We start from the raw sequence: 16209 nt of genomic DNA on the forward strand, positions 1-16209 counted from the left end.
TTGTGCACAAGTTGCAGACTACTGTATTATTGATTCTCAACTGTCTGTTTTCTTCCCCCTTCTCATGTGATGGGGCCTCGGGTGGTCTCATCATCCTTGGAGCAGGACTCCCCCATATTGGACTGAATGCGCATGATATTCGAATTACTCTTCTCCTAATTTAGTGTGGTTCGAACTTGACCCCTGCAGTGGGATATCCCCTGTTGAAGAGAGGTGTGTTCAATCGTGCTCGGTTCCACTGTATGCAGCTATTCAGTGACTGCTTTGGAATTCGAGCACGCCACAAGGATTGCCGATCTGATTCCTGGTCGCCCAGACCGGTCTATATTTGGTTTGCGTTTTTGACAAGCGCGCATACCCTGCGCCCGAGGCCCTTCATGCGTAAATCAAAAGCCTTGAAATGCCGGGATTGGTGGCTTGTATGGTGTGGTGTGGTATTGTCCAGTGGGACGATCAGTCGTTGGACATCGAGTATAGATGCAAGGCAGCTTGTGAACGAGTGATAGCATCTCCAATTCCTGCGAAGGGGGCCGTGTTGCTTTGTATGGATTGAAGGTGGCCACGTAGTTGCTTCATAAGTCCTTGGACTTCAGGGTCGGTCTCCAACTAAAGTCAAACACAATGGTAAGTTGGCAGAGCGAGCACGTGTGGTTCACAAGCAGTGCATACCTCATCTAGTGTCACTTGGCTATCTTTCGCGCCAAGAAGCATGAACTCAGCGGACCCAGAGACCTCGATTTGAGGAAGTGCATCTAACTGCCGGAGCACGGGGTGTTCCTACGGTCGTAAATATTAGCCAGTCACGTTTGGAAGTAGTATCTGTTCGCTGCACACATTCTTAGCCTGTCGTTTCCTTTCAGCCTCGGCCCGTTTGGCATTCTTGTCCATTTCGTGGAGCGACTTTGTCTCCCTAGCAAGGAGTGCTTCTTCTTTGGCAATTTCAGCTTTTAGTAGATCAACACTGTCATTCATCGTAGCTAAGTGGGCCTCAAGTGAGCGCTAACAATTCAATCAGTGTGGACTTGTTGTCGACAATCATAGAGGGTCACATACGTGCTCATTTAGCGCAGATTCGTAGTCGAAGTTTGATTCCTTCGTCATGGATGGAAATGGCATTCGCGGGAGTCGTTTGCCTAGACTAAAGCAACGCGGAGAATACAGTCAATATCATCATATCCCAAGACACTGTTAGCTCTGCGGAAGCTACCAGACTAAGCATGACACCCTACTTTCGCACGACCGCTTGCACGGCACCCTGCGCCTCGATGCGCTTGCGTTCATTTTGATTCCGCATTATTACCGGTCGCTCGAGGGAGTGGAACATGTCCTTGACCTTTTCCTGGACGGGTTCCGGCAGAGGGGCCCATTTCGATTTGATGGTCTTCTCTGGGACGCGGCGGACGTGAGGTTTAAGATAAGCATAGCGCTTGGAATCGTCATCCTGTGGGGCACTGTCGCCTGTGTGTTTTCGTTTCGGAGGCATGGTAAGTTGAGAGTGTTGGGTCTGTTGAAGCCCAAAATTAAGCTTACATCGACGCGTCTTCACGTGCAGGTGAAACAGAGCGGTGGGGACAAAACACGGAGACACACTAGCAGCAATATTTCCACAGGTCTCAGTACAACATAGCCTTGGCCTTTATCACATTCGTATATTCATATGCACTAGTGTTTTCAAATTGAAGACTAAAATAGAACCCAAATCTACATTCAAGAAGTCAAATTGCAATACATATACGTCAGCTATAAAACTAATCGTGTGAAGAGAGTGACAGCACACTATCGCAGCTTTCACAGGCCAATGCCTCATACATTCTCTAAATTAATGACCTAAGTAGAAATCTATAACCATCTTAATACATGAACTAAAGTATTAAAATTTTCAAGAAATGTAACAATTTGAAAACTCAAACTATGTTCTGCCAATGCAGGCTTTTCGAATTATGCACAAGGGTATCGATATTTGCTGAGAACCAGTCAAAAGGTGACTTGAATCACCTACAGCGGCTAGATAAAAAAAAAGAGACGAAGAAAGAGTAGGCAGAAAAACGAAAAGAAAGAAAGGTATTGTGTCGCCGGGATATCCGAAGACGAAATGCGAACTCGCCGGCGTGCATACACAAAACTGTCCACCCGCTGAAACGCTTGCAATCCCGCCAAGAAAAGAGGTAGGGGCTATCCCATGAGATCTAAAATCTTGTGATTTTGTCACAAAGAATATCAACGCGGCATCACCATCCCATTGATGCCCTTCAACTCATGCAATTGGCTTTGCAGTATGTCATTCCCATGGAGAAGGTCTTCAAGCCAGTCAGCGGCTCCAGTGAGCATTGCGCTTTTACTGAACCCACCGCCTCTAAGCGCAGGGACTAGTGTGCACAAGTCTTCGAAGCCTTGGCGAATGAGATTTCGGCGTTTCTGCTCTGAAAGAATGTGGTTGGTCCGCTTTTGCTCTTCAGTAAGATTCTCTCGTGCAGCTTTAGACCCCGGCTGCAATCGGGCTTTGCGATACATGTCTGTTGATACCCGTCGGCCTTTGCCGATAGACCCTTTATGTTTTCTCAAGTGAGGTCGTGCATCAGCGTCATCGGAGCATTCATCGCCCTCCTCTTTCAGGGCTCTTGTTCGTTTCCGGGGATGTAAGCCCTCGTCCAGGACAGCTCCGCTTTGGAAGGCGGGACCTTGAGGAGGAGCCCCAGTAATGCGCTCTGGACTAGGTCCTCTTGTGTTTGCTGCACTGCTTTGTGGTTCAAAACACCCGAGATGATTGAGCAGGTCATTTGTCCGCTGTTCCTCGTCCGGCTGGTCAGGGGGGCGAAGATAGCCTTGGTCCATGAAACCGGCATCTGAGCCCCATCGCAAACTGCGAGTATTATTTGACGGATGTTGATCTGCAGGAATGGGGTCACGGACGTCAAAAAACATCTCCGAAGTATGATATCCAATCGGTACATCAGCTCGGGGTGGAGATAAAGTTGAACAATGTGCAGCACTGCCAGCATGTGAATTGTTCTTTTGTTGAATCCCAGGGGCGGGGAGAGATTGTCCCACAAAATTCTGATGTGCTAACGTAGATCCCAACTCCGATCCGCTTAGGCCGCTGTGATAGAGCATGGAAGCTGCGGCGAATATATCTGAGCTTGTGGGGTTGTCTGTCATCATTCCACTGGCTGTTTTGCCTAGTCCATGCTGCTGAAATGAAGGCTGTGATAGGGACGTGGTTGACCCTTCGAAGTTGGGTGGCAGCTCACCGGGCCAGTCAAGGATGGGTGCCCCGGATTTATGTTCTTGTCGCATCCAAAAATCATTTGTGAAGTGGTTTGCGTTCATGGTAGTAAAAAAGTTATCGAGCATGTTGGATTCATTATCATCAAGAAGAGAAGGCCCTGGAGGGAGAGCAGGTGCCTGTTCAAAGGGGGTGTCCATCGGAGAGAGAAAGGAGTCTGGAATCGGGTTAGAGAGCTAACAATACAAAAAATGATGCCTGGGGCAACTCACATCCGAATGGAGCAGCTGGAGGGGATGTGCGTCCAGTCTGAACTTCAGTCGCATGTCCATTCATAGTGAAGAGTAGTCCAATCTCAGATGGGATTGTATGCCAGAGTTTAGGTCAAGAAACGGGTTGCTACTCTGATGCTAAGAGTAGCGCGGACCAAGCAAATACTGTCATGCCTTGGACCCAGGTGCAAACCGTATGCGATCAAGGCGATGGCGAAAGTTTACTCCACAAAAGAGGAACGCGGGGGGGGGGGGGGGGGGGGGATCAAGGCTTTGGGATTCTCCAGGGTTGATAATCGACTCGATAAGGAGCCGGTTCGGTTCGGCGCAATGGGATTAAGAACGAGATGGTCAGTTAGAAGTTTAAATAGAGGAAGAAGTAGAAGATGATCAAGAGAATATCCAAAAGCAAGAGAGTTCCGTCCTGTAGAAGAAGACGTGGAGAGAATCGCATCATAAGCAATCGTCCTCTTCGACCGCGATCTGATCACATGCAAAAATTTGAGCGCGTGACATAACAATACAAATATTACAGATATTACAGCCGCTCCACTGTGGCTTACAAAGTCCCCCCGGTATTTAATACCTTTCTGGGGGAGAGCTGTTGACTCTCGGAGAACACTTTCCGACGTCCTTTACAGAGACATCTGGACCAAGTTGTCTCCAATGCTGCAAGTACACTGCAAGAACTTTTTGTTACGGATTGATTCTGATGCACATTCGGAGTAATTGCACTTTTAATACATTTCTCTACCACTCCCATTTTGCAAAGGAAAATACAGAATTGGGTCAGTCGGTTTATCTTCCCGATTTGAATTGTTCTCCTGGGATCGTCCTCCATTTGCGAGTTTTTGATCAAAATTTTCGCCTTGTCTAGCCCCGCAATCCCGATCATACTGCTTCGGAGGGCCCATTGCTTCGGATGATCGTCCTCTGTCTTCTCTGAACTGGTCCTTCCCCGATTGGATCTTGTTTAAGGAGGCTTTTCTGAATTTCTCACCTGGGCAGGGACCGAGGTACACCAAGTCTCTCAAACAGGATCGTTCATTACACGGTATCCATAGTCGATTCACTTTCCAGTAAACGATCGTACAAGTTTCAATTTCCCTTTCTCGGAGAATCCTACCCAATTTTCGGGAGGTGCGGTTGTAGGTCACCCGCGGATAAAACATATGGAGCTCTTGCACCTCCTGATTTTCTGATTGGCGAAGAGAATCTTGTGAACCCCATCAGAGTTTACAGTTGGCTTACTCCTCGTCACCGATTAGTTCGGGGAACTGTGATGTTGACAACCCCCCGACGGATCATGACATGAAGGTTTCCGGCAGCATGGAACCTGCACTTTGGAGACGCCATAGAAGAGACAACGTCCGGGTTATCAAGCCGTGAGTCCATGCGATCTGTTACCCTTGTGGCTTAGTGCAACTGTGTGATCTGAAGATCTCTTGCTGATTGTGACTGTAGCCTCCTTCACGCCTACGCGCTCGGGTACCTGTCTTCTGTCACCCCGAAATTAATATCTTATGTACGCCGACTGCGCAATAAGGACTGGACTGCGCAACAGAAACTTCAAGAGGTACGCGGTGACATCACCTATGTATAGCCCTGTTATCGCGACTCATCTTGTCACCGTTTTCACTGATCTATCGCGCAAATTACGTGCTATGGCTGACCTCGATTTGAATAGCTAGCTAGAGTCTTGACTGGTCCTTTGCGTCTGAACAGTTTCCCAACAGGATGTGCCTCCCTAGTTGGTGGCTCAACCCTACTACCAATAGGATTTTATCGTCTGTGTGCACTGGTCACGGCAGGGCTTTCCAAACGTGACTTTCAGATCTCACAAGGGCTCGACCGCTTAATTAGATTTGTCATCAATTTTCTATCTGGGTGGTTCAGTTTCCAACTGCTGAACAGAAATCGCGTCTGCCTGCCAATAGAAGATGTCAGAGATACCCAGAACTGCACAGATCAGGGGAGAGACCCTGGTCAAGCCATGACAATTCCGCTGGAGCATCACCGCCCTGAGTTAGCAGGGAGGACAGTGGACCTTACCATCTACATGGTCACAAGAGCCGTAGATGCAGTCGCGTGTGCTGCGTGGGACCGCTGGTCCCATCGCCGGCGGGCCCAGAATCGCTGGACGGTTGCCGAATCTCTTGTCCCCGGCTTCGCCGACGCAACTGTTTTTGCCATGAGTGCCGCTGTGGTCATGTGGGCTTGGTTTTATGTCCCCGGAAGACTGCCCAGAACCTATGAGAAGTGGATTGGAGAAGTTGCTCAAGTCGATTCACGTTTAATTGAAGCCTTGCGTCGTGTTCGACGAGGAGTCTTCGTTTATGGAAAGGATACAGGACAGGCGCCTCTTCTCCAGTCGATGTGCAAAGACTACAAATGGCCAGAAATGTGGGGAGACCCAGCAAAAGTGGCTCCGATTCCCTGCGAAATGGTTCACATGGGCTGTGGTCCTAATTGTGAGAAACACGCATTGTATCGATTTGCCAAAACCTTTAAATTTGCCTGTGCAACCTATATACCCCTACAGATTGTTTTGCGTCTGCGCAGTATGAAATCTGCAACTGCCCTCCATCGGGCCCTTTCTGATGCAACACAATCATCTGCATTCCTCGCATCTTTTGTGACCCTATTTTACTACAGCGTCTGTCTCGCTCGGACACGACTTGGCCCCAAGATCTTTGATGCGAAGACTGTTACTCCGATGATGTGGGACTCTGGGCTTTGTGTCGGTGCGGGATGCCTCATGTGTGGCTGGAGCATATTGGTTGAAAAGACACGGAAGAGGCAAGAGCTGGCGCTATTTGTTGCACCCCGGGCTGCTGCCACGGTTTTGCCACGGTTGTATGATAAAAAGGTATGTACCGGACCCTAAAATCCTTTATCCGCAATAAGGGTACATCCACATCCCCCTTCTCAATGTCTCCAAATTAGCCTGTGGCAGGCTCCAAAACAATCACGAGTTGCTTACGCATGTTGATGTTGCCTAGTACCAATACCGAGAGCGCGTTGCATTTGCTGTTAGCGCCGCTATTCTCATCACTTGTCTGCGCGAGCGACCTAGCATAGTACGAGGGGTTTTTGGTCGCATCACATCGAGTGTGTTGAAATAGACTTCGAGTAAGTGAGATGCTTGGAACCTTGGAAAGTACCAAATGGCTGTCATAGTTTTTGGTTATCTTAGACTTCGACTCTGACTTTTGGGTGACATTATTTACGTTACCCTGTATTATTTTTGTGAATTTTGCATCCTCGCGTGCATATTTATGCATTCAAGTGTTCACAGCCTGATGGCACTATTAATTTATTTACTAATACAAGGCAAATACTCTTTGTACACTAATACCATCGTGGTCTACTACTTCTATGCTGGTTAACGAGTAACTAGCTTATCCTCTGCAGGCTGGGCAGCTGGGAGGGTGCGGTCGCATCTTTCAATTTGAGACAATTATAATCCCATCTAATCTTTATCATCAAATCAAGAATCACTTCGAGATACACATACCCAACCTCGTTGTCTCAATGTTGCTCGCCGTTTTGATGTAACGTGACCCCGATGCTTACCTAGGTTGGATTAATCGATAAGCCGCCGAATCGGAGTTATCACGTGTTGGGTTACGCTGGATCTCGTGCAACTCAACATCTAATTCCATTGGGAGTCTTATAACCATGTTTTCGCGATTACTCCCCTCAATGGGGCGCTCTGGGCTGACGGTGATGATTCCCCAGCGCTCAATCTATCTCCAGAAGAGTGTCTTTGAGGTAGAGCGGAGGTATTTCTCAAGGAATTTCCAGCTTCATGAACAACGCCATTCGTCTGCAGCGCCTTTTAATACCCCAGAATCGCAAAAACGTAATACATCTACAATGTGAGCTGCCATCAAATTCGCACTTGAGGGAATTATTCTGCTAACAAAGTTCCCGATCAGGTACTATACCATCAGCCTGATCCTCGGAACGGTTGCCCTTGCATATGGATCTGTCCCTCTTTACAAAATGGTATGACAAGCTCTAACTCAATCTTGAGTAAAAAACCAATCAGATTCTCATTCCGGTTTCAACTGCAGATCTGCCAACAGACCGGTTGGGGTGGTCAGCCCATCCTCACCCACCGGATCGGCGACGGTGATACCTCTGCACGTGTAACGCCAGTGACAGACTCTCGTCGTCTACGCATCACATTCAATGGCTCGGTATCGGATGTCCTCCCTTGGAAGTTCACTCCTCAACAGCGCGAGGTCCGGGTGCTACCGGGCGAGACGGCGCTGGCATTCTATACCGCAACAAATAAGGGCCCGCAAGACATTATTGGAGTTGCAACATACAGTGTCACGCCAGGTCAGGTTGCGCCATACTTTAGCAAGATCCAGTGCTTCTGTTTTGAAGAGCAGAAGCTCAATGCTGGAGAGTCGGTGGACATGCCTGTTTTCTTCTTCATTGATCCTGACTTTGCTACCGATCCTACCATGCAGGGTATCGATACGATTACTCTGTCATATACCTTCTTCAGTAAGTTATGTGTCAATGCGTTGTTTTCTTAACCTGATCTAACCCAAAGCAGAAGCGAAATATGATGACAATGGTGTTCTGACGCCAATCTCCTCATAAGAAGCTCATACCAAGGGCGCACTGGGGTACTATCTTTTTACTGTGTGGATTTGCATGAAATTGGACATTCAACAGTGAACAAAGAAACATGCGTGGTACCGTGTCCCGCTTTTTCGTATTCATCTCACCTCTCGAAGCAAAATTTCGCATGTACTATATATACTACACATCCTGCATCTTGGTGGAAGACTGCCAAATGCCTAGAAAACTATCTAGCTGTATATTTCATTGAATTCATTCATTTGTCAAAGGTTATGCACAGAAAAGTCTATTTCACAAATTAGGCCTTTTCTTGCCTTCTTCTGCCGTCTGTGTATGAATTTGAAGAGATCGAGCAACATATCCAAAAAATTTAATACCAAAAGGCCGTATGAGCAGTCGATTATGCTTGTAAATGTACAATCTGCATTGAAATAAGTTTCTTAATGCCCTTGGCTGCATCTCTTGACATAGTGGGAGCGTGCACGGACCAGTGATTAATTAGGCGCGTGTCTGAACGCGTTCTCCGGTCCGCATCATTTGTCGAAAAAACACAAGCACTTCAGTTCCTCAATTCTCTCAGCGGTTCTACGAGGCTTTTTCTAAATGGCTCTTCTTGTGGACAAGCTGCGGCCACGCAACCTCGATGCTCTCTCGTATCACCCGGAGCTTTCTGATCGTCTGCGATCACTGGTAAGAAATCCAACCTGCGGAACGTGAACACCATTTTGACAAATTCTACCCTTTATAGGCACGAAGCGGAGATTTCCCTCACTTACTCGTCTATGGGCCCTCTGGTGCTGGCAAGAAAACACGGATAATTGCGACATTAAAAGAACTGTACGGCCCCGGTGTTGAGAAGATCAAGATCGACGCCAGAGTCTTTCAAACAACAAGCAATCGAAAGTTAGAATTCAACATTGTCTCGTCCGTGTACCATCTTGAGATTACCCCTGCGGATGTAGGAAACTATGACCGAGTAGTCGTCCAGGAACTACTCAAAGAGGTTGCGCAGACGCAACAGGTGGATCTCGGCGCGAAGCAACGGTTCAAGGTCGTCGTGATCAACGAAGCCGACCACCTCTCACGCGATGCCCAAGCAGCTCTCAGACGGACAATGGAGAAATACAGTCCCAATCTGCGATTGATTCTTCTGGCCAACAGTACGTCCAACATCATTGCGCCGATTCGGTCTCGAACCCTGCTGGTCAGGGTTGCAGCGCCTACTGAAAACGACATTTGCTCTGCACTCCATCTTGCAGGGAAAAAAGAAGGATGGACTGAGTCCGAGGTGCTTAACAAGAGGATTGCAAAGGAGAGTGGACGCAATCTGCGTCGTGCGCTGCTCATGTTCGAGTCGATTTATGCACAAAAGTGAGTTTCCATTTCGATCCCTAATGGCTTGCATTTAGAGGCTTACATTTGAGAATTCCAGTGAGAAAGTTACGGACAAGACAATGATCCCGCCTCCGGACTGGGAAGCCCTTGTTGCCCTCACAGCTGATGAGATTCTTGCTGAGCGCTCACCGGCTCGGCTGTTGCACGTTCGCGCACGCCTCTATGATCTTTTAACTCATTGCATTCCACCAACGACCATTTTGAAAGTGTGTATCCAAATTCCCAACGAACATGTCCCAGATGCTAATTTTGGCACTAGACGTTGACATTCAAGCTCGTCGCGCGGGTTGACGATGCACTAAAACCAGAGGTTATTAAGTGGTCTGCCTTCTATGAGCACCGCATCAAGCTGGGAAGTGTAAGTCATTGATGATTGTCATTGCCATCAATTCAAGTGCTAATAAGAAATTCAATGCAGAAAGTAATATTCCATCTTGAAGCCTTCGTGGCCAAGTTCATGCGCATATATGAAAGGTATGCTTTCCCTGTATAATTTCCGAGGTCATTAGAGACACATAACTAATAACATATTAGTTACCTGATGGGTATGGACTTTTAATTACTCACTACCAACTACCCAAGACAATGGACGAATGACGATTTGTAGTACACCAAGGTGGTGGTTCTCAGTGAGCATGGGATCTAAGAAGTTACGGCCTGCTATTAGGCAGAATCACTCTTTTCGAAATCCCCTTGTATCTGATAAATTTTCACTTTTCACTTTTCACGGGCGCATGGAGGCATTTGCTGAGAAGGATTCTGGCGTTGTATCATCTGTGGTTGTGTACTATCTTCGGAGGCATTGAAAAGATCTTTGCATACATCAACCTCTCAGACTCTCAGCTACAAATGTACTTCAACTGTGAAGCTGTGTCCGTCTTTTAGCAGTAGTCGATTCTGAGCAACTCATTTGATGCCAAATCCCGAGCTGCCCTATTATCATACGTCATCACAACTCCGTCATCCATAAACTGGACCGCCAACAGGGAACTTCGGAGTAGCTTTCAACTGTTGATCCGGATTTTCTGCTCTACTTTCAAAACAATTTCTCCATTAGTTTCGTCATAATACTCCCATCCCACGCGAAAATAAGCAAAATGTCCGACTCCAGACTTGTTGATATGGAACCCGGCGGAGAGAGCACTCAGTATGGACTAATTCAAGATGACCTCTTGCAATTGCCGTTCGCTGATATAGAAGTTACAGATATGAGTCTATCACTCTATTCACTAAAAGCCCTTCAAAGCAGACTGGACAACTGGGGAGTGTGTCGCTTCCTTGAAGATGATTCCGAGTGCACTACATCAATGACTGACCTTATCCAAGGCGGCGGTAAGCACACAATAAGCGAACTGAGCCCTGGTCTAGGAACGCATAGCCCGGCGCCCAACAATGACGAGGATTTCCAGACACAGAAGCTGGGCATGGGAGCAGTCGCTGACTCTGGTAAAGGTAATGCTGAGTATATTTTCCTTGTCTAAACTCCTAGTATCAAGACAGAAGATCCAACAGAGGAGGCCTTGCCTCGATGGCTCCTAAAAAGACGCAAACAGCTGACGATAATGTACAAAAGATATGAAACGGGACGAGGACGATGCCGTGGCCAAGGCCCGCAGACAGCAGGGGTATGGGCCTGGATCTGGTGTCGGGGCTTAGTCGGTGCAGACGACAAAAGCAAGAGACATGACCGATAAAAAAAGAGAAAACGGTATCATGCAGGAAGCGACAGTTTATTGGGTTGGGCCGGAGTTGGAGGAGGCGCTCTTCGGAGGCGAAGCAAGGTCATTAGTACCAAGAGGCGGGTTTCTGCGCGCCCGCTTGAGAGACTCGAGAGTGACACCATTTCCGAGCTTTGTGATACCGACAACGGGCGGGTCATCCTTGTGGACGAATTCCCAGAGACCTAATGAATGAGAATGAGCATCTTTTGTATCTGAAATAGTTCATGTAGAGAATGCATAACCCACCTGGCAATTTGTGGCCCGCCAATCTGAAAGCCTCACGGGCAATCTTTTCGTGGACATCTCCCTTCAACTCAAAGACGATTCGGCTTACGGGCAGTCGGACAGTCCAGTAGTCGAACTTACCTTTACCCTTACCCATACGCTGCTCGTTACCCTTGGTGTAGACACCAATGTTGGCGCTGACACGCTTGTACAGCTTATAATTCATTCCTCGCAGCCGCCGCTTGATAGTCTCCTCGGCGATCTTCAACGCCGATGCGGGCATACGGCGGTCGTGGTCTTTCATGCGCAGACCAAAGTCTCCCCACACGACTGTTGTTCCTCGGGTGGATCCGCCAGTAGCGACATGAGGGCGACCTTTGGGGGATTTTGACTTTTCTTGGAATTTTGGGGTCAGCCAATCAAGGGTGGGCGAGGTGGTAGAGAAGCATCGTGACAGAGAAAAGGTGGCCAGCGGTACCGAGACTGTGTTGCACTATTAGTTTTCGGCCCAATGGATTTTCTGGGAATCAAATCGCTCGTACGAGTTGGCCGCGTGCAGGCGGAGAGCGGTCCAGCAAACATCTTGATCTGTGGACCCATTGTGAGGAGAGAAGCGGCGAGATATACCAATGTTGCGAGAGGCTTCGTTACTCCGGCACTTTTCGATGATTGGCACTAGTCCAGAAGTAGAAAGACTCTATGCACGTGACACTGTTCCTGCCTCTGTGCCAATGCCTTGAAAACCAGACCCGCGCTCAGTCACAGCATAACTAACTAACTATACATTCCAGAGTAGCTCTAAACAGCACCTTATTGATCTTACATGTAAATTTGTACTAACATAGTAACTGCGGTGTGTGGTGTAATATTTCAAACCATGCATATATACAGTCCATGATGATATAGCGTTGTGTTCAGTCTGGCTAGTAATTTTCTTACTATTTCCTAGAATTTTGCAAGAGTACTTAGAAGCACCTAGTATTTATATGCAGTGTACAGGCCGGAGTTGTTGGATGAGTTGAACAAACATTGTGCTCTCTCATGATTATTATAGTTCCAATGTTCCCATATTGTACTAGTTTTACGTAGTCATATTTAGCTGTACCTTGACTTACATACGCTAGACCTAAAAGGATGAAAGTGGCCGCATTACGTCAGCCAGTCACGTCTCCCGGGAGTGTGGCGCGTCGTTCGCGATCTACCAAACGCTGCAGCAAGAGCTCGATTGGTCCTGAAACGAGTCCCCAGTAACTGCTCTGTACCGAAGTCTGTGTGACTGATCGAAGTGCCTTATGGATATCCGGAATTTCTTTGGCGGCAAGCCAAGTCAAGGCTCCAGGGATGCCGCCGTGAAGCCCACGGCCAAGAAAGAGGTAAGCTAGTGCCTTGCTCACGAGGGGAGGCCCTCGTCATTTTAGATGTGGCCAAAAGCCCTTGAACCGCTCAAGATTATGTTCTAACCTCTAGTCCGACAATGCAGGACTCTTCCGCCACGAGAAAGAGACGTATGCTCTCTACAATCCACACTACCGCACCACCAATCTAACGCGAGAACAGGCAGCAGGAAAGTTGTGGATGACAGTGATGACGAAGAAGATGTAGCTCCCGCCAAATTGCCCGCTACCAAACCGAGGTCTAAGAGTCAACCGTATGTCCATTCCTGGAGTGAAGTGTTTCATGCCCTGGGACTGATGAACTATCTTCATAGAAAACCTGAGGACACCAAAGAGGAACCTACAACTTCCTCAGACTATTTCGCTTCCAATAAGAAGAAGCCACGACCTGCCAAAACGAACGAGCAAGCTCAGCCCGATAAAGTCATGATCATTACCGAAAGCCCTAAACTAAAGAAGACCGCTGAAGAGCCACCAAACAAGGGACGAACTTCTGCCCGGGGATCAACAAAGAAAGTCACAAAGGTTCTCGAGGATGAGAATATCGGCGCCGATGACATTTTTGCAACCGAATACGGAAAGACCAGCAAAGGAGACGACGCTTATGTGGCTGGAGGTGATAGCGACGAGGACAGTGACCTCGAAATGCTTGAAGTAAAGCCAGCCGCTGCAGCATCGAATAGGACACAGAACAAGCAATTTTCTCGCGATGACGAGGATGACATGGTCATGGAAGATCTCCCAAAGATTCCTGCCTCGAAGGCTCGACCTGGCCGCAAGCGCAAATCGGAAGCTCTAATCGACGAGGATGAAAATGGGGACTACCAAGAACCCAAAAAGGAAACAAAAAAGGTAGCCTCCAAGTCCAAGACCATGGCATCACCGGCTGCGAAGAAGCAAAAGGCTAGCCCTAAAAAGGCCAAAAAAGAGGACAAAATAGAAAGCAAAGAGCTCCGTGATATCTTCGACAGCATTCCAACAATTGACGCCCCAGAACCTCCTAAGGGAGAGCCAAAGAAATTTAAATTTGGAGCACAACAAAGCCGGGACCCGGCAATGACTGGGACTAAGGAAATGCCCGTTGGCGAAGAAAACTGTCTTGCTGGTTTGGCTTTTGTTTTCACCGGTGTTCTGGAATCCCTCGGTCGCGAAGAGGGTGCGCAATTGGTGAAGAAGTATGGAGGCAAAGTTGTGGGGGCTCCCAGTTCTAAAACGAACTATGTTGTCCTCGGATCTGATGCCGGCCCAAAGAAGCTCGAGATCATTGCGAAGCACAAGATCAAGACCATCAACGAGGACGGTCTCTTTGAATTGATTAGACGACTGCCTGCCAATGGCGGCGATGGAAAGGCAGCCGAGAAGTACGCCGAGAAACTCAAAGCCGACGAGGCTAAAGTCCGTGCCATGGCGGCCGAAATTGATGCAGAAGAGAGGAAAAGAGAAGAAAAAAAGCGAAAGATGGCCACGGCTCAAGGACCCAAGACTGCCGCTACCACGTCTCAGACGCCACCAAGCTCACAGCCCGCATCATCTGGCGATCTCTGGACCACGAAATATGCCCCAACATCGACCAGTATGATCTGTGGCAACAAAGGTGCTGTAGAAAAGGTTCAGAGCTGGCTGCGGAACTGGCATGCCAGTGCCCAGGCCGATTTCAAAAAGGGTGGCAAAGACGGCTCGGGGACATACCGTGCCGTCATTATTCATGGTCCCCCAGGAATCGGCAAAACTACAGCAGCCCATCTTGTGGCGAAGCTTGAAGGATTCGATGTCGTGGAAACCAACGCCAGTGATACCAGAAGTAAGAAGCTTGTCGAGAGCTCTACTCTAGGCGTGCTAGACACAACATCATTGCAAGGATATTTTGCCGGACAAGGCAAGCAAGTGGAGAGTGAAAAGAAAAAGCTCGTCCTCATCATGGATGAGGTTGATGGCATGTCTGCCGGTGATCGTGGAGGTGTGGGAGCTGTCGCAGCCATTGTCAAGAAGACCAAAATTCCAATAATCCTTATCTGCAATGAGCGAAAGCTTCAAAAGATGAAACCTTTCGATTTCATCACCTACGACGTGCCATTCAGACGCCCGACAGCTGAGCAAATTCGGGCAAGACTGTCCACTATTTGTTTCCGGGAAGGTCTCAAGATTCCGCCTCCTGTACTCGACGGCCTCATTGAAGGAACACATGCCGATATTCGCCAGGTCATCAACATGCTCTCCACGGCAAGACTAGATCAAAAGGGTCTCAATTACGATGAAGGCAAACAGATGTCGAAGTCGTGGGAAAAGAATATCATCCTCAAGCCATGGGATATTGTCGGCAAAATCCTCAGCGCCCAGATGTTTTCCCCAAGTTCCACTTCTACTCTAAACGACAAGGTCGAGCTTTACTTCAACGACCATGAGTTCAGCTACCTCATGCTTCAGGAGAACTACCTCAAGACCAAACCCGCTCTTGCGGGCAAATACCATGGCCAGGAACAACGACTGAAATCGCTTGAATTGCTGGATAATGCTGCCTCGAGTATCAGCGACGGTGACCTTGTCGACCGCATGATCCACGGGACCCAGCAGCAGTGGAGTCTTATGCCCACCCATGCGATCTTCAGCTTTGTGCGGCCAGCCAGCTTCCAGTATGGAAACTTGAATGAGCGACCTGCATTTACTAGCTGGCTGGGCAACAACAGCAAACACGGTACGTCTTGGGTGTTCACTCAATTTCCGTATACACTTTCTCACTAACTTATTCTTCAGGCAAACTATCTCGATTTGTCAAGGAGATACAGGGCCACATGCGTCTTCGTACCTCAGGTAACCGCGACGAGATCCGTCAGCAGTACATGCCCTTGCTCCAGGAGAAGATGATACGCCGAATGATGGACGAAGGCAAGGATTGTGTTGACTCGGTCATTGATCTCATGGATGAGTACTATCTCACTCGCGAGGATTTCGATTCCATGGTTGAACTAGGACTCGGCCCAATGGACGAGTCTAAGATCAAACTTGAGACACAGACCAAAGCTACCTTCACGCGTCTGTACAATTCGCGTTCGCACCCCATGCCATTCATTAAGGCCAGCAATGTTGTGGCACCTAAGCAGGCAAAGAAGGAGAGGCCCGATATTGAAGATGCCATTGAAGCATCTGATGAAGAAGAGGTTGTCGAAGAGATTAAGAACGAGGATGAGGAAGAACTTGATCTGAAGAAGGACAAGTATGTGAGCTTGCCTAAGAAAAAGAAAGCGCCGGCCAAGGGCAAGAAAACGAAGAAGGCCGATGATGATGTTGATGCTGATGAGGAAAAGCCGAAAAAGGCTCGTAAGAGCAGGGCCAAGGCCAAGGCTTGAAAGATCTTCATTTTTGTAACATGTTGTCCTTTT

The 16209-nt window shown here is 48.2% G+C and overlaps 8 protein-coding genes across 8 annotated transcripts; 5 read left to right on the forward strand and 3 right to left on the reverse strand.

Moving 5' to 3' along the window:
• Positions 1 to 453: 453 nt before the first annotated feature.
• Pdw03_0072 (CENP-A-nucleosome distal centromere subunit CENP-Q) lies at positions 454 to 1483 on the reverse strand (the record flags this gene model as incomplete). Its single annotated transcript, XM_014674846.1, has 5 exons — positions 454 to 606; positions 670 to 777; positions 835 to 999; positions 1054 to 1138; positions 1230 to 1483. 5 exons carry the CDS (start codon positions 1481 to 1483, stop codon positions 454 to 456), a joined length of 765 nt encoding a protein of 254 aa, XP_014530332.1.
• Positions 1484 to 2217: 734 nt separating this feature from the next.
• Positions 2218 to 3559, reverse strand: Pdw03_0073 (HLH transcription factor, putative; the record flags this gene model as incomplete). The annotated part of the gene is made up of 2 exons (XM_014674847.1): positions 2218 to 3440; positions 3496 to 3559. The coding sequence occupies 2 exons, from the start codon at positions 3557 to 3559 to the stop codon at positions 2218 to 2220; spliced, it is 1287 nt and encodes a 428-aa protein (XP_014530333.1).
• A 1265-nt stretch (positions 3560 to 4824) lies between these two features.
• On the forward strand, positions 4825 to 6620 carry Pdw03_0074 (Integral membrane protein; the record flags this gene model as incomplete). Its single annotated transcript, XM_014674848.1, has 4 exons — positions 4825 to 4880; positions 4960 to 5071; positions 5183 to 6364; positions 6498 to 6620. The coding sequence occupies 4 exons, from the start codon at positions 4825 to 4827 to the stop codon at positions 6618 to 6620; spliced, it is 1473 nt and encodes a 490-aa protein (XP_014530334.1).
• Positions 6621 to 7200: 580 nt separating this feature from the next.
• On the forward strand, positions 7201 to 8115 carry Pdw03_0075 (Cytochrome c oxidase assembly protein CtaG/Cox11; the record flags this gene model as incomplete). The annotated part of the gene is made up of 4 exons (XM_014674849.2): positions 7201 to 7376; positions 7437 to 7506; positions 7575 to 8016; positions 8069 to 8115. 4 exons carry the CDS (start codon positions 7201 to 7203, stop codon positions 8113 to 8115), a joined length of 735 nt encoding a protein of 244 aa, XP_014530335.2.
• Positions 8116 to 8700: 585 nt separating this feature from the next.
• Pdw03_0076 (DNA replication factor C subunit Rfc5, putative) lies at positions 8701 to 10051 on the forward strand (the record flags this gene model as incomplete). The annotated part of the gene is made up of 6 exons (XM_014674850.1): positions 8701 to 8787; positions 8846 to 9468; positions 9530 to 9698; positions 9752 to 9850; positions 9911 to 9966; positions 10027 to 10051. 6 exons carry the CDS (start codon positions 8701 to 8703, stop codon positions 10049 to 10051), a joined length of 1059 nt encoding a protein of 352 aa, XP_014530336.1.
• Positions 10052 to 10589: 538 nt separating this feature from the next.
• On the forward strand, positions 10590 to 11148 carry Pdw03_0077 (replication factor C subunit 5; the record flags this gene model as incomplete). The annotated part of the gene is made up of 4 exons (XM_014674851.1): positions 10590 to 10639; positions 10699 to 10757; positions 10819 to 10944; positions 11066 to 11148. 4 exons carry the CDS (start codon positions 10590 to 10592, stop codon positions 11146 to 11148), a joined length of 318 nt encoding a protein of 105 aa, XP_014530337.1.
• A 74-nt stretch (positions 11149 to 11222) lies between these two features.
• On the reverse strand, positions 11223 to 12038 carry Pdw03_0078 (mitochondrial 54S ribosomal protein uL16m; the record flags this gene model as incomplete). The annotated part of the gene is made up of 3 exons (XM_014674852.1): positions 11223 to 11395; positions 11460 to 11921; positions 11981 to 12038. 3 exons carry the CDS (start codon positions 12036 to 12038, stop codon positions 11223 to 11225), a joined length of 693 nt encoding a protein of 230 aa, XP_014530338.1.
• An 874-nt stretch (positions 12039 to 12912) lies between these two features.
• Positions 12913 to 16176, forward strand: Pdw03_0079 (DNA replication factor C subunit Rfc1, putative; the record flags this gene model as incomplete). Its single annotated transcript, XM_014674853.2, has 4 exons — positions 12913 to 12943; positions 12996 to 13086; positions 13147 to 15524; positions 15584 to 16176. The coding sequence occupies 4 exons, from the start codon at positions 12913 to 12915 to the stop codon at positions 16174 to 16176; spliced, it is 3093 nt and encodes a 1030-aa protein (XP_014530339.2).
• Positions 16177 to 16209: the final 33 nt, after the last annotated feature.

This window comes from Penicillium digitatum, chromosome 4 (genome assembly GCF_016767815.1).
Source record: "Penicillium digitatum chromosome 4, complete sequence".
Classification (NCBI taxonomy): domain Eukaryota; kingdom Fungi; phylum Ascomycota; class Eurotiomycetes; order Eurotiales; family Aspergillaceae; genus Penicillium; species Penicillium digitatum.